Source organism: Castor canadensis, unplaced genomic scaffold (assembly GCF_047511655.1).
Source record: "Castor canadensis unplaced genomic scaffold, mCasCan1.hap1v2 HAP1_SCAFFOLD_1012, whole genome shotgun sequence".
In the NCBI taxonomy this organism is placed as follows: domain Eukaryota; kingdom Metazoa; phylum Chordata; class Mammalia; order Rodentia; family Castoridae; genus Castor; species Castor canadensis.
Window position 1 is genome coordinate 1 of NW_027395455.1, and position 16,981 is coordinate 16,981.

The 16,981-nt window shown below is 42.8% G+C and overlaps 3 protein-coding genes across 3 annotated transcripts; all 3 read left to right on the forward strand.

Annotated features, from left to right (window-relative positions):
• The first annotated feature begins 560 nt into the window (after positions 1-560).
• LOC141420565 (histone H2B type W-T-like) lies at positions 561-1,012 on the forward strand. Its single transcript, XM_074064647.1, has one exon. It carries the CDS (start codon positions 561-563, stop codon positions 984-986), a length of 426 nt encoding a protein of 141 aa, XP_073920748.1. The 3' UTR covers positions 987-1,012.
• Positions 1,013-7,744: 6,732 nt separating this feature from the next.
• Positions 7,745-8,170, forward strand: LOC109697910 (histone H2B type W-T-like). The gene has a single exon (XM_020181809.2). It carries the CDS (start codon positions 7,745-7,747, stop codon positions 8,168-8,170), a length of 426 nt encoding a protein of 141 aa, XP_020037398.2.
• A 6,758-nt stretch (positions 8,171-14,928) lies between these two features.
• Positions 14,929-15,354, forward strand: LOC141420566 (histone H2B type W-T-like). The gene has a single exon (XM_074064648.1). The coding sequence runs from the start codon at positions 14,929-14,931 to the stop codon at positions 15,352-15,354; it is 426 nt and encodes a 141-aa protein (XP_073920749.1).
• Positions 15,355-16,981: the final 1,627 nt, after the last annotated feature.

Sequence of the window (16,981 nt, forward strand, 5' to 3'; positions counted from 1 at the left end):
AAAATTCTCACAGTGTGGCAACAGTCAACAGACGTGGTCAAACACTTTTTGCTCTCCGGATCATCTTCCTACCTTTGGGCACTGGTGGCTCACGCCTGTAATCCTAGCTACTCAGGAGGCAGAGAGCAGGAGGATCGCGGTTCAAAGCCAGCCCAGGCAAATAGCTTGTGAGACCCTGTCTGGAAAACACCCATCACAGAAAAGGGGCTGGTGGAGTGGCTCAAAGTGTAGGCCCTGAGTTCAAGCCCCACGACAAAAAAAAGAAAAAAGAAAAAAAAAAGCTTTGCACCCATGGTGATTGGCTGATGTGATCTTTGTAGCCCAGATGCCAACCAGGAGGAGCGTCCAATCACCTTGAGTGCCCACTGTGATTGGTCCACGTGATCCAAGCAGGAGGAGGCCCATCCAATCACACTGAGCGCACGCACGCCTTAGTGACAGGCTCCCTGCAGAGCACACCCTCCAATCAGATGTTCAGTCGGCCTGTGACGTGACACACTGACGTGAATATTAAAGGCCTGGCCCCTTAGCAGCCGCCATTGTTCCTCACAGCCTGAGGGATGGCAGAGCGGAGCTTGGACAAGTCAACCGAGCCAACCTCTGAGATGTCTGCTGAGGAGGACCTTGGTCCCCAGGAGACCAAGGGGACAGACTCTACGACCCAGCAGACTCAGGAGAAGCCAAGGTGCCACCGACGACCCGGCCGTGGTGGCAGCTTTGCCACCTATTTCCCCCGGGTGCTGAAGACGTTTCACCAGGACCTCTCCCTGTCCCAGGAGACCGCGGGCGTCATGGACTCCTTCGTCCATGACATGTTGGATGGCATCGCCAGCGAGGCCGGCCGCCTGTCCCGCCAAGCCAACCGCTCGACCATCACCACCTGGGACATCCAGAGGGCCGTGCGCCTCCTGCTGCCCGGGAAGGTCGGCAGTAAAGTGGTGTACCAGGCCGCCGGCGCCATGGCCATGTTCACCCAGAGAAAGTGAGCCGCTTCTGCACGCCCCGAGCACCCCAAAACCCAAAGGCTCTTTTCAGAGCCACCACTTGTCCCAAAAGACCTGTAGCACTGGCAGCGGTGCACAGCTCCGGGTTGGGGGTGGGGGTGTCCTGCCCTTCTTAACTCCTTACAAATACCACATCGCCACGTGTGTCTTCAGGTGGATATTTGTATCTAGATCTACTATGGAGAGCTAGACAGATACCGAGATATTTGTGTTGTTACTTGTTCCAGGGATTATAGTGGGTTTCATTGACTGACTCTGCAGTTAATCACATGATTATTTATGTCACTAGGTCACTTTGTAAGGATCAGCCAGGTCACCCTCATTTCTGTAATAACGACTTTTATCTTTATCACTCTGATTCCCTCAGGAGGGTAGAGTGGAATTATCCAGAGGGACATTGTAGATGACATATATTTATACATTTTTCTACAAGTTCCATTTGACCTTTTGCAAAAAAAGATGTGACCCTTTAAAAAAGTAGTTGATATCCTTTAAAGGCTATCAGTCTCAGCCAAACAATCAAACAAAGCTGAGTAAACTAAAAAAATTTAAAACATTCCTTGATCCCATGAGGATAGGGATATGACTCCCCCACCCCCACCCCAGGAGACACCTTCCCATGGATTACTCCCTTTCAACACAGCCCCACTTGCTCCTGGAGAAAATGGGGACAGTGCAGGATATCAGAGAAGCTTCCCTCAGTAGTGCAGGCATGAAGGAGGCAAGTTAACTCCTGAGCTCCCCTTCGGATCAATGGGACAGGAGGAAGTACAAAAAGTACAAAAGGGACAGGATTAGCACTTGTTATTATGCAGGACAATTTGACCAATTATGCAAAGATCTGAGTAAAAGTTCTTACTGCACAGGGAAGCCAAGAGAAACTACCTTGAAATTAACTGCAAGTAAAACCTTGGATACTGACTCAAAACTGCTAGACACATCCACAACAAAATGTTGGATGCCAAAGGATCTATGTGCTTTTCCTGTGAACTATTAGGAAAAAAACCCAAACCTATTTCACCAAGATACTCAATATTTGGTGCTACTTCAAAGACCAATGCTTTTAATATATTATTTTAAAGTTCTTCGTGTATATTGATCTTATACATGTTTTTTTACAAGAAGTAATTTTAAGAAGTCAAGTAGATTATTTTCTTGTGCTCCGGGTGGCCGATTCAGCAATCAAATAAGAGCATTAAGAAACAACCCGAAGTGAATATGTGGATCTAAAACAGAGAATATAGTGGGGCTGATAAAGGTGAACTATTTCTAAGAGTGTAAAGATGGGGTTCGTGACCAATGAATAAATGTGATTATTCACTTCAGTAAGTAAAAGGGGTACCTAGTGGGCAATCATGATCTGATGGTGTGGTTTACTGAAAAGACAAACTAGGGGAAAGAGTTCATGCTTGAATAACAAATCTTGCACTTACATAACAGACTATAAATTGTTTATACTGATTACATTTTGAAATGATATCTTAGATAAATTGGTTTAAATAAAGCCAATTATGAAAGGAAAAAATATAAGAAATTGTAAGCATCTATCTCAGGAAAATGATATTAATAAGATAAGCATACTTCAATCAAACTAGTTTTGATATTACCTCCATTAAGGATTTCATTAAAAAATAAATGGGGAGATAAATACAGTACCAAAATGATTAAGTTAAAAATTCAAGAAACTGTAACTATTCTTACTTTTTTAGAAACTGGACTCACTACTTAACTTGTTCAGCTATCTGGTTATGTTCCTTTCCTTGCTATAATATTTTGTTCTGAAACGTGTCAACCTCCATCACTTATATCTATGCAAGATAGGGGCAAATGGAAGGTTCAAGGAGAGCAGCTCAAAGTCCACTATGCTCCCAGTCAGCCAATGAGGAACTTGCAGACATGGAACAACAGCCATTTGCTCACAATGTGATCAGGTATGCCAGGTAGAACAAATGAGAATCTTCCTGGGATACTGAGTCCTGGATTTGAGAGAGAAACATGTGATTTATTGGGTATGATTCTTTGCCTACTGGTTCTTGTTTGTGGGGTACAGTGTATACTTTTAATCATGGTGAAAAGGATATGAATCCAGTCCTATGAGAGGACAGAGTCCATCCTCCAGCCATCGAAGGGGACAATGGAAACCAATTAGTAGAATATAAATGATTCCTCCTGTCCTCACATTGGTTTTGTCCTCACTATATTTGGGTTTTGAGATATTTTACTTTTCTCACTTCCTAGCACTCCTACCTATCAAAATAAAACTTGCCACATTAACTATGCAGGATGAAAACCCAGTTCCCAATACAGCGACTAATACAACAGAATCGACCCTGATTCCTGGCCCATCACTCCCCTCTCCTTCTTTGATCATGGCTCATACTTGTGCTTAAAATGAGAATGAGGGTAAGTTAGGTAGGATGAAGTTTGAAAATGTGACCTTTCTTTCCTCATATTTTGAGTAATGTCAACAAGAAACTCAGGACCACATTTGGATTCGAAGGAGTTTAGTGAAGCAGGCAAGCCCTTGCCATGCTTCCCTGTATCTATTTGAGTGTTATGACAGGCCAGTCCTATTCCTCATGGCTTTCAGCTCTCAATGGGATCCTTCAGCTGTCCATACTGTTACTACATCTACTTTCCAGATCTTCCTACACAGAAGTAAGTGTAAAACATGTCAGGTCCTGAGATACTGGATACATGCAAAGATGATGTGGCTTTGGCTAGACCTGATGATTATCCAGGTTTCCATTATTCATCCTTGGCAAATTGGTTTTAATGAAGAATCACATAAAATCAAGAACTGTGCAAGGTCTGTGGGTCTTTTGTCTGTTTAAAGCTTCTGTGTTTACTGTCTGAAGGCCACTGCTGGGGTGGCCTTGTCTTTGATTGTCTTATCACTGAGCACGTGGGCAGGGAACTGAAGGCTGTGTCCTCAGTCAGACTTCACTAGACCTGGTGGAAATATAACTAACACCACGAGGAAAACAAGCCAAAGGGGTGATGCTGACATTTTTCATTTACTTCTGTTACAATAAACAGTACTTTCACCTAAATGGTATCGTGTAACATTGGAAACATATTTTAAGCAGGCATACTTACTATGCTTGTTATGATACTTTGATACTCAGGCTGCCATAGTGATTCTATCCTGTGCAGCAATTCAGATCTTTCTCAGAGGCAATCTTTGTACAGATGGAAAGTGCCTTATCCAGGGACTTAGGTTAGATATGGTGCTGAATCTCACTCTAATATCTGTTCTATCAGACATGCTATTATCCTTTGAGTTTTGAGCTGATCAGAAATTTAATGGTGTGAACTTTAAGAGAAGCTGAATCTACAAGGAGGACCCCAAGTGATTCATTAGAGCTAAAATTTGGAATGTTGCCTGATAGCCATTTTCTGATTATGGGGGCACACAGTACTCTGTGTCCCTGGAAGGACCACCAATTGAGCTTTGTGGCCCTTGGCAAGAAATGTTTTTGTCTCTACTGCCAAAATAAATAGCTCCAGAAAGTATCACTTTGTTACCCATCCCTGACTGATGAAGTACATGACCCACAGTCATATTTAAAGCCAGCCAATCAGGAATGGACATGGTCGTATCCTCCACTTACATAAAAATGATCAGTCTGGATTAAGCACACTTACATTCCTCATTTGCATAAGTGGAATGGAGTAGGGAACTTTCTTTCTATTATTGAGTCTCTCGCTTTGTCCTTAAAGACACACTTTCCTTTCATAACCAGGGAAGCTGTTTCCCAGGTTCGCAAGCTTTTTTCCTTTCTTTCTTTGAAATCACATGTGTCATTTTTCTTTAATTCTTTTGTAGTAAATTCAGTTGAAAGTGAAACCATGGTTCTCTGTATTAACCTACTTGACAGGAAATACCTTAGACTATAAGGAAATGCATTACTAACTTGTGCGACCTAACTCAATCTACATTTGGGAATTAATTAAGCTGGAATTGCCCAAGCAATTACATAATGAAGTGATGGCCCTTTATCTCACAGAATAAATGAAAGACATAATTCACTATATTCATCAAACATACCTGGACATGTCATTGTACAGCTAAAGAACCGGGACAACACAGATCTGAATAGCAGAGAGAAAAGCAGATGACTCTACAAGGATAGCAAGTGCTGTCACAGCAGACCTATCTTATGACACAAGCACAGGATGAGAGAAAATGATGATCACCCACGAGGTGCATTCCCAGTCAAAGTATCACTTAAGAAAAAAGTTGATAGACACAGAACCCCCTTCAAGGAGAGACTCATCACTTCAGCTGCTGGGAAAGCAGTCGGCTGACAGTTGTCAGCCATTAGCAGTACCTTCAGGTATTAAGCAGAAGCTGCCTTCCCCAAGATGGCACACTTCCAGATGGACCACATCAAAGTCTAACTTGTTCTGACTTGTTCAGCCTGGAGGGCTGTGCTACCTTCAAAGTATTCCTTGGGGCCAAAGGCGGCTTTGGGTGGGCATGCATTAAAGATGTGCGACTCTGCCTCTGCCCATGTCAGCCCCCTTTTACCCCTTCTGGCCTTCCTCAGGCCTTGATCCTGAGTTTATGTCTTGCAAACTAAATTCTACCTGAGAGTCAGTTTCCTGCAGAACCCATCCTGAAAATGAAGGCATGTTTAAGGTACAAAGATAAGAGTGTTAATACAGCAGTGACTTCATCTCCAAGCAACATGGAAAGAATGTGGTTTAGGAAATTTTTTGAAAGTGATCAAAGAAAGATAATCCAATGTGAACATGGGTAATCAAAAACAACAATGGCATATGACAATTTTAATATTGATGATGGTTATTTTGTGATTAAAGAAAACAAGGTAGGACTTAATTAGGCAGTTATGCCTCATGCAGAGGATGGGAGCATCCCATGAGAGGTCATGACTATCCCCACTGGCACATTGAAAGACTTGCAGCATTTGAGCCATAATCGATGGCCAAAAGTGTAGGGAGGTGACCCGGGATGACCCAAGCAGAGCCTTTCTGGGTGTTCACGTTGGGACATGGTGAGGGAAACTGGTGTGTTTTCTTGTGTGCTGCTTGCTTGTTTGTTCACTTCCTTGTTGCAGGGATGGTTATTTAGTGATATGATCTAGGGAATGTATAGACATGGTCCTTGCTTCCTGCATCACAATTAAGAGTAAGATTTGTTTGCTAATATTTCAAGTAGGATTTGTGCATCCTGACCTACAAATGGAAGTTTCAACAACTCTGTTTTTACATTTTCTTCACTGTCTTTCTCATCATATTATAATTTAATAAATAGAAATGAACTTTTTCTCATCATCATCAGGGACCATTTATCACTGCTCATTATTTTATTACTAGTGGAATAAACTTTTCTTGAAAATTTTAGCAGAAAACATGCTTGAATGCTTAGCCATTTCCCAGAAAAGCCCCTTGTCCTTCATTACCTAAACTACACTTTATACTCAATTTTAGAGGTCTGTCAGCCCTTTGAATTTCTGTAATGTACTTGAACAAATATCTTCACACGGACACTTTTTTATGCTATCATGGAATCCTTGAAATGTCTCAATAGTGATGCTGCCCTTTTTCTCTACAATATTCTACTTTGAGACTTAATATGTAACAATTTCTGGATTTTTAAAATATAACTGTTTCATAGTATAGTCACCAATTCTAAATACAGGGCAGTTTTGACATCTAAATATTGCTAAGAATATAGGTGTTTTTCAGATATGGTCTTGCTATATAGACCAGGCTTGCCTGCAACTCGCGATCTTCCTACCTCAGCATTTGGAGTGCTGGGATTATAAACACGCCCCACCAGGCTTGACCCTAAAATACAGTGTTAACTTAGGTAAACAGCCCCTTTCTGTTTGCATTCTTTGGCTGGACACTGTGGTTTTAGAATTTCTTCTTTTCCCCATAAACTGAGGATTTGATGTGAACTGGAAGTAGGAGCTGGACAACTAGATGTCTTGATTCCCAGGAACACTGGACTGGCCGGGCAGGGACTTCCCGCTAAAGCCAGGGTGGCTCAACCAAAGTCAACAATTCTGGTTTGGACTAGAATTGGTCACATCGTGCGTGCAGTCATTTCTCTGGGTTGATACATGCGGTTACTTGACATCAGACTCTTTCAAGGAGCCAGAACTGAAACTTGCATAATTTCAGAAATTTCAATGATGGTTTTTCAAAATTCTCACAGTGTGGCAACAGTCAACAGACGTGGTCCAAACACTTTTTGCTCTCCGGATCATCTTCCTACCTTTGGGCACTGGTGGCTCACGCCTGTAATCCTAGCTACTCAGGAGGCAGAGAGCAGGAGGATCGCGGTTCAAAGCCAGCCCAGGCAAATAGCTTGTGAGACCCTGTCTGGAAAACACCCATCACAGAAAAGGGGCTGGTGGAGTGGCTCAAAGTGTAGGCCCTGAGTTCAAGCCCCACGACCACAAAAAAAGAAAAAAGAAAAAAAAAAGCTTTGCACCCATGGTGATTGGCTGATGTGATCTTTGTAGCCCAGATGCCAACCAGGAGGAGCGTCCAATCACCTTGAGTGCCCACTGTGATTGGTCCACGTGATCCAAGCAGGAGGAGGCCCATCCAATCACACTGAGCGCACGCACGCCTTAGTGACAGGCTCCCTGCAGAGCACACCCTCCAATCAGATGTTCAGTCGGCCTGTGACGTGACACACTGACGTGAATATTAAAGGCCTGGCCCCTTAGCAGCCGCCATTGTTCCTCACAGCCTGAGGGATGGCAGAGCGGAGCTTGGACAAGTCAACCGAGCCAACCTCTGAGATGTCTGCTGAGGAGGACCTTGGTCCCCAGGAGACCAAGGGGACAGACTCTACGACCCAGCAGACTCAGGAGAAGCCAAGGTGCCACCGACGACCCGGCCGTGGTGGCAGCTTTGCCACCTATTTCCCCCGGGTGCTGAAGACGTTTCACCAGGACCTCTCCCTGTCCCAGGAGACCGCGGGCGTCATGGACTCCTTCGTCCATGACATGTTGGATGGCATCGCCAGCGAGGCCGGCCGCCTGTCCCGCCAAGCCAACCGCTCGACCATCACCACCTGGGACATCCAGAGGGCCGTGCGCCTCCTGCTGCCCGGGAAGGTCGGCAGTAAAGTGGTGTACCAGGCCGCCGGCGCCATGGCCATGTTCACCCAGAGAAAGTGAGCCGCTTCTGCACGCCCCGAGCACCCCAAAACCCAAAGGCTCTTTTCAGAGCCACCACTTGTCCCAAAAGACCTGTAGCACTGGCAGCGGTGCACAGCTCCGGGTTGGGGGTGGGGGTGTCCTGCCCTTCTTAACTCCTTACAAATACCACATCGCCACGTGTGTCTTCAGGTGGATATTTGTATCTAGATCTACTATGGAGAGCTAGACAGATACCGAGATATTTGTGTTGTTACTTGTTCCAGGGATTATAGTGGGTTTCATTGACTGACTCTGCAGTTAATCACATGATTATTTATGTCACTAGGTCACTTTGTAAGGATCAGCCAGGTCACCCTCATTTCTGTAATAACGACTTTTATCTTTATCACTCTGATTCCCTCAGGAGGGTAGAGTGGAATTATCCAGAGGGACATTGTAGATGACATATATTTATACATTTTTCTACAAGTTCCATTTGACCTTTTGCAAAAAAAGATGTGACCCTTTAAAAAAGTAGTTGATATCCTTTAAAGGCTATCAGTCTCAGCCAAACAATCAAACAAAGCTGAGTAAACTAAAAAAATTTAAAACATTCCTTGATCCCATGAGGATAGGGATATGACTCCCCCACCCCCACCCCAGGAGACACCTTCCCATGGATTACTCCCTTTCAACACAGCCCCACTTGCTCCTGGAGAAAATGGGGACAGTGCAGGATATCAGAGAAGCTTCCCTCAGTAGTGCAGGCATGAAGGAGGCAAGTTAACTCCTGAGCTCCCCTTCGGATCAATGGGACAGGAGGAAGTACAAAAAGTACAAAAGGGACAGGATTAGCACTTGTTATTATGCAGGACAATTTGACCAATTATGCAAAGATCTGAGTAAAAGTTCTTACTGCACAGGGAAGCCAAGAGAAACTACCTTGAAATTAACTGCAAGTAAAACCTTGGATACTGACTCAAAACTGCTAGACACATCCACAACAAAATGTTGGATGCCAAAGGATCTATGTGCTTTTCCTGTGAACTATTAGGAAAAAAACCCAAACCTATTTCACCAAGATACTCAATATTTGGTGCTACTTCAAAGACCAATGCTTTTAATATATTATTTTAAAGTTCTTCGTGTATATTGATCTTATACATGTTTTTTTACAAGAAGTAATTTTAAGAAGTCAAGTAGATTATTTTCTTGTGCTCCGGGTGGCCGATTCAGCAATCAAATAAGAGCATTAAGAAACAACCCGAAGTGAATATGTGGATCTAAAACAGAGAATATAGTGGGGCTGATAAAGGTGAACTATTTCTAAGAGTGTAAAGATGGGGTTCGTGACCAATGAATAAATGTGATTATTCACTTCAGTAAGTAAAAGGGGTACCTAGTGGGCAATCATGATCTGATGGTGTGGTTTACTGAAAAGACAAACTAGGGGAAAGAGTTCATGCTTGAATAACAAATCTTGCACTTACATAACAGACTATAAATTGTTTATACTGATTACATTTTGAAATGATATCTTAGATAAATTGGTTTAAATAAAGCCAATTATGAAAGGAAAAAATATAAGAAATTGTAAGCATCTATCTCAGGAAAATGATATTAATAAGATAAGCATACTTCAATCAAACTAGTTTTGATATTACCTCCATTAAGGATTTCATTAAAAAATAAATGGGGAGATAAATACAGTACCAAAATGATTAAGTTAAAAATTCAAGAAACTGTAACTATTCTTACTTTTTTAGAAACTGGACTCACTACTTAACTTGTTCAGCTATCTGGTTATGTTCCTTTCCTTGCTATAATATTTTGTTCTGAAACGTGTCAACCTCCATCACTTATATCTATGCAAGATAGGGGCAAATGGAAGGTTCAAGGAGAGCAGCTCAAAGTCCACTATGCTCCCAGTCAGCCAATGAGGAACTTGCAGACATGGAACAACAGCCATTTGCTCACAATGTGATCAGGTATGCCAGGTAGAACAAATGAGAATCTTCCTGGGATACTGAGTCCTGGATTTGAGAGAGAAACATGTGATTTATTGGGTATGATTCTTTGCCTACTGGTTCTTGTTTGTGGGGTACAGTGTATACTTTTAATCATGGTGAAAAGGATATGAATCCAGTCCTATGAGAGGACAGAGTCCATCCTCCAGCCATCGAAGGGGACAATGGAAACCAATTAGTAGAATATAAATGATTCCTCCTGTCCTCACATTGGTTTTGTCCTCACTATATTTGGGTTTTGAGATATTTTACTTTTCTCACTTCCTAGCACTCCTACCTATCAAAATAAAACTTGCCACATTAACTATGCAGGATGAAAACCCAGTTCCCAATACAGCGACTAATACAACAGAATCGACCCTGATTCCTGGCCCATCACTCCCCTCTCCTTCTTTGATCATGGCTCATACTTGTGCTTAAAATGAGAATGAGGGTAAGTTAGGTAGGATGAAGTTTGAAAATGTGACCTTTCTTTCCTCATATTTTGAGTAATGTCAACAAGAAACTCAGGACCACATTTGGATTCGAAGGAGTTTAGTGAAGCAGGCAAGCCCTTGCCATGCTTCCCTGTATCTATTTGAGTGTTATGACAGGCCAGTCCTATTCCTCATGGCTTTCAGCTCTCAATGGGATCCTTCAGCTGTCCATACTGTTACTACATCTACTTTCCAGATCTTCCTACACAGAAGTAAGTGTAAAACATGTCAGGTCCTGAGATACTGGATACATGCAAAGATGATGTGGCTTTGGCTAGACCTGATGATTATCCAGGTTTCCATTATTCATCCTTGGCAAATTGGTTTTAATGAAGAATCACATAAAATCAAGAACTGTGCAAGGTCTGTGGGTCTTTTGTCTGTTTAAAGCTTCTGTGTTTACTGTCTGAAGGCCACTGCTGGGGTGGCCTTGTCTTTGATTGTCTTATCACTGAGCACGTGGGCAGGGAACTGAAGGCTGTGTCCTCAGTCAGACTTCACTAGACCTGGTGGAAATATAACTAACACCACGAGGAAAACAAGCCAAAGGGGTGATGCTGACATTTTTCATTTACTTCTGTTACAATAAACAGTACTTTCACCTAAATGGTATCGTGTAACATTGGAAACATATTTTAAGCAGGCATACTTACTATGCTTGTTATGATACTTTGATACTCAGGCTGCCATAGTGATTCTATCCTGTGCAGCAATTCAGATCTTTCTCAGAGGCAATCTTTGTACAGATGGAAAGTGCCTTATCCAGGGACTTAGGTTAGATATGGTGCTGAATCTCACTCTAATATCTGTTCTATCAGACATGCTATTATCCTTTGAGTTTTGAGCTGATCAGAAATTTAATGGTGTGAACTTTAAGAGAAGCTGAATCTACAAGGAGGACCCCAAGTGATTCATTAGAGCTAAAATTTGGAATGTTGCCTGATAGCCATTTTCTGATTATGGGGGCACACAGTACTCTGTGTCCCTGGAAGGACCACCAATTGAGCTTTGTGGCCCTTGGCAAGAAATGTTTTTGTCTCTACTGCCAAAATAAATAGCTCCAGAAAGTATCACTTTGTTACCCATCCCTGACTGATGAAGTACATGACCCACAGTCATATTTAAAGCCAGCCAATCAGGAATGGACATGGTCGTATCCTCCACTTACATAAAAATGATCAGTCTGGATTAAGCACACTTACATTCCTCATTTGCATAAGTGGAATGGAGTAGGGAACTTTCTTTCTATTATTGAGTCTCTCGCTTTGTCCTTAAAGACACACTTTCCTTTCATAACCAGGGAAGCTGTTTCCCAGGTTCGCAAGCTTTTTTCCTTTCTTTCTTTGAAATCACATGTGTCATTTTTCTTTAATTCTTTTGTAGTAAATTCAGTTGAAAGTGAAACCATGGTTCTCTGTATTAACCTACTTGACAGGAAATACCTTAGACTATAAGGAAATGCATTACTAACTTGTGCGACCTAACTCAATCTACATTTGGGAATTAATTAAGCTGGAATTGCCCAAGCAATTACATAATGAAGTGATGGCCCTTTATCTCACAGAATAAATGAAAGACATAATTCACTATATTCATCAAACATACCTGGACATGTCATTGTACAGCTAAAGAACCGGGACAACACAGATCTGAATAGCAGAGAGAAAAGCAGATGACTCTACAAGGATAGCAAGTGCTGTCACAGCAGACCTATCTTATGACACAAGCACAGGATGAGAGAAAATGATGATCACCCACGAGGTGCATTCCCAGTCAAAGTATCACTTAAGAAAAAAGTTGATAGACACAGAACCCCCTTCAAGGAGAGACTCATCACTTCAGCTGCTGGGAAAGCAGTCGGCTGACAGTTGTCAGCCATTAGCAGTACCTTCAGGTATTAAGCAGAAGCTGCCTTCCCCAAGATGGCACACTTCCAGATGGACCACATCAAAGTCTAACTTGTTCTGACTTGTTCAGCCTGGAGGGCTGTGCTACCTTCAAAGTATTCCTTGGGGCCAAAGGCGGCTTTGGGTGGGCATGCATTAAAGATGTGCGACTCTGCCTCTGCCCATGTCAGCCCCCTTTTACCCCTTCTGGCCTTCCTCAGGCCTTGATCCTGAGTTTATGTCTTGCAAACTAAATTCTACCTGAGAGTCAGTTTCCTGCAGAACCCATCCTGAAAATGAAGGCATGTTTAAGGTACAAAGATAAGAGTGTTAATACAGCAGTGACTTCATCTCCAAGCAACATGGAAAGAATGTGGTTTAGGAAATTTTTTGAAAGTGATCAAAGAAAGATAATCCAATGTGAACATGGGTAATCAAAAACAACAATGGCATATGACAATTTTAATATTGATGATGGTTATTTTGTGATTAAAGAAAACAAGGTAGGACTTAATTAGGCAGTTATGCCTCATGCAGAGGATGGGAGCATCCCATGAGAGGTCATGACTATCCCCACTGGCACATTGAAAGACTTGCAGCATTTGAGCCATAATCGATGGCCAAAAGTGTAGGGAGGTGACCCGGGATGACCCAAGCAGAGCCTTTCTGGGTGTTCACGTTGGGACATGGTGAGGGAAACTGGTGTGTTTTCTTGTGTGCTGCTTGCTTGTTTGTTCACTTCCTTGTTGCAGGGATGGTTATTTAGTGATATGATCTAGGGAATGTATAGACATGGTCCTTGCTTCCTGCATCACAATTAAGAGTAAGATTTGTTTGCTAATATTTCAAGTAGGATTTGTGCATCCTGACCTACAAATGGAAGTTTCAACAACTCTGTTTTTACATTTTCTTCACTGTCTTTCTCATCATATTATAATTTAATAAATAGAAATGAACTTTTTCTCATCATCATCAGGGACCATTTATCACTGCTCATTATTTTATTACTAGTGGAATAAACTTTTCTTGAAAATTTTAGCAGAAAACATGCTTGAATGCTTAGCCATTTCCCAGAAAAGCCCCTTGTCCTTCATTACCTAAACTACACTTTATACTCAATTTTAGAGGTCTGTCAGCCCTTTGAATTTCTGTAATGTACTTGAACAAATATCTTCACACGGACACTTTTTTATGCTATCATGGAATCCTTGAAATGTCTCAATAGTGATGCTGCCCTTTTTCTCTACAATATTCTACTTTGAGACTTAATATGTAACAATTTCTGGATTTTTAAAATATAACTGTTTCATAGTATAGTCACCAATTCTAAATACAGGGCAGTTTTGACATCTAAATATTGCTAAGAATATAGGTGTTTTTCAGATATGGTCTTGCTATATAGACCAGGCTTGCCTGCAACTCGCGATCTTCCTACCTCAGCATTTGGAGTGCTGGGATTATAAACACGCCCCACCAGGCTTGACCCTAAAATACAGTGTTAACTTAGGTAAACAGCCCCTTTCTGTTTGCATTCTTTGGCTGGACACTGTGGTTTTAGAATTTCTTCTTTTCCCCATAAACTGAGGATTTGATGTGAACTGGAAGTAGGAGCTGGACAACTAGATGTCTTGATTCCCAGGAACACTGGACTGGCCGGGCAGGGACTTCCCGCTAAAGCCAGGGTGGCTCAACCAAAGTCAACAATTCTGGTTTGGACTAGAATTGGTCACATCGTGCGTGCAGTCATTTCTCTGGGTTGATACATGCGGTTACTTGACATCAGACTCTTTCAAGGAGCCAGAACTGAAACTTGCATAATTTCAGAAATTTCAATGATGGTTTTTCAAAATTCTCACAGTGTGGCAACAGTCAACAGACGTGGTCCAAACACTTTTTGCTCTCCGGATCATCTTCCTACCTTTGGGCACTGGTGGCTCACGCCTGTAATCCTAGCTACTCAGGAGGCAGAGAGCAGGAGGATCGCGGTTCAAAGCCAGCCCAGGCAAATAGCTTGTGAGACCCTGTCTGGAAAACACCCATCACAGAAAAGGGGCTGGTGGAGTGGCTCAAAGTGTAGGCCCTGAGTTCAAGCCCCACGACCACAAAAAAAGAAAAAAGAAAAAAAAAAGCTTTGCACCCATGGTGATTGGCTGATGTGATCTTTGTAGCCCAGATGCCAACCAGGAGGAGCGTCCAATCACCTTGAGTGCCCACTGTGATTGGTCCACGTGATCCAAGCAGGAGGAGGCCCATCCAATCACACTGAGCGCACGCACGCCTTAGTGACAGGCTCCCTGCAGAGCACACCCTCCAATCAGATGTTCAGTCGGCCTGTGACGTGACACACTGACGTGAATATTAAAGGCCTGGCCCCTTAGCAGCCGCCATTGTTCCTCACAGCCTGAGGGATGGCAGAGCGGAGCTTGGACAAGTCAACCGAGCCAACCTCTGAGATGTCTGCTGAGGAGGACCTTGGTCCCCAGGAGACCAAGGGGACAGACTCTACGACCCAGCAGACTCAGGAGAAGCCAAGGTGCCACCGACGACCCGGCCGTGGTGGCAGCTTTGCCACCTATTTCCCCCGGGTGCTGAAGAAGTTTCACCAGGACCTCTCCCTGTCCCAGGAGACCGCGGGCGTCATGGACTCCTTCGTCCATGACATGTTGGATGGCATCGCCAGCGAGGCCGGCCGCCTGTCCCGCCAAGCCAACCGCTCGACCATCACCACCTGGGACATCCAGAGGGCCGTGCGCCTCCTGCTGCCCGGGAAGGTCGGCAGTAAAGTGGTGTACCAGGCCGCCGGCGCCATGGCCATGTTCACCCAGAGAAAGTGAGCCGCTTCTGCACGCCCCGAGCACCCCAAAACCCAAAGGCTCTTTTCAGAGCCACCACTTGTCCCAAAAGACCTGTAGCACTGGCAGCGGTGCACAGCTCCGGGTTGGGGGTGGGGGTGTCCTGCCCTTCTTAACTCCTTACAAATACCACATCGCCACGTGTGTCTTCAGGTGGATATTTGTATCTAGATCTACTATGGAGAGCTAGACAGATACCGAGATATTTGTGTTGTTACTTGTTCCAGGGATTATAGTGGGTTTCATTGACTGACTCTGCAGTTAATCACATGATTATTTATGTCACTAGGTCACTTTGTAAGGATCAGCCAGGTCACCCTCATTTCTGTAATAACGACTTTTATCTTTATCACTCTGATTCCCTCAGGAGGGTAGAGTGGAATTATCCAGAGGGACATTGTAGATGACATATATTTATACATTTTTCTACAAGTTCCATTTGACCTTTTGCAAAAAAAGATGTGACCCTTTAAAAAAGTAGTTGATATCCTTTAAAGGCTATCAGTCTCAGCCAAACAATCAAACAAAGCTGAGTAAACTAAAAAAATTTAAAACATTCCTTGATCCCATGAGGATAGGGATATGACTCCCCCACCCCCACCCCAGGAGACACCTTCCCATGGATTACTCCCTTTCAACACAGCCCCACTTGCTCCTGGAGAAAATGGGGACAGTGCAGGATATCAGAGAAGCTTCCCTCAGTAGTGCAGGCATGAAGGAGGCAAGTTAACTCCTGAGCTCCCCTTCGGATCAATGGGACAGGAGGAAGTACAAAAAGTACAAAAGGGACAGGATTAGCACTTGTTATTATGCAGGACAATTTGACCAATTATGCAAAGATCTGAGTAAAAGTTCTTACTGCACAGGGAAGCCAAGAGAAACTACCTTGAAATTAACTGCAAGTAAAACCTTGGATACTGACTCAAAACTGCTAGACACATCCACAACAAAATGTTGGATGCCAAAGGATCTATGTGCTTTTCCTGTGAACTATTAGGAAAAAAACCCAAACCTATTTCACCAAGATACTCAATATTTGGTGCTACTTCAAAGACCAATGCTTTTAATATATTATTTTAAAGTTCTTCGTGTATATTGATCTTATACATGTTTTTTTACAAGAAGTAATTTTAAGAAGTCAAGTAGATTATTTTCTTGTGCTCCGGGTGGCCGATTCAGCAATCAAATAAGAGCATTAAGAAACAACCCGAAGTGAATATGTGGATCTAAAACAGAGAATATAGTGGGGCTGATAAAGGTGAACTATTTCTAAGAGTGTAAAGATGGGGTTCGTGACCAATGAATAAATGTGATTATTCACTTCAGTAAGTAAAAGGGGTACCTAGTGGGCAATCATGATCTGATGGTGTGGTTTACTGAAAAGACAAACTAGGGGAAAGAGTTCATGCTTGAATAACAAATCTTGCACTTACATAACAGACTATAAATTGTTTATACTGATTACATTTTGAAATGATATCTTAGATAAATTGGTTTAAATAAAGCCAATTATGAAAGGAAAAAATATAAGAAATTGTAAGCATCTATCTCAGGAAAATGATATTAATAAGATAAGCATACTTCAATCAAACTAGTTTTGATATTACCT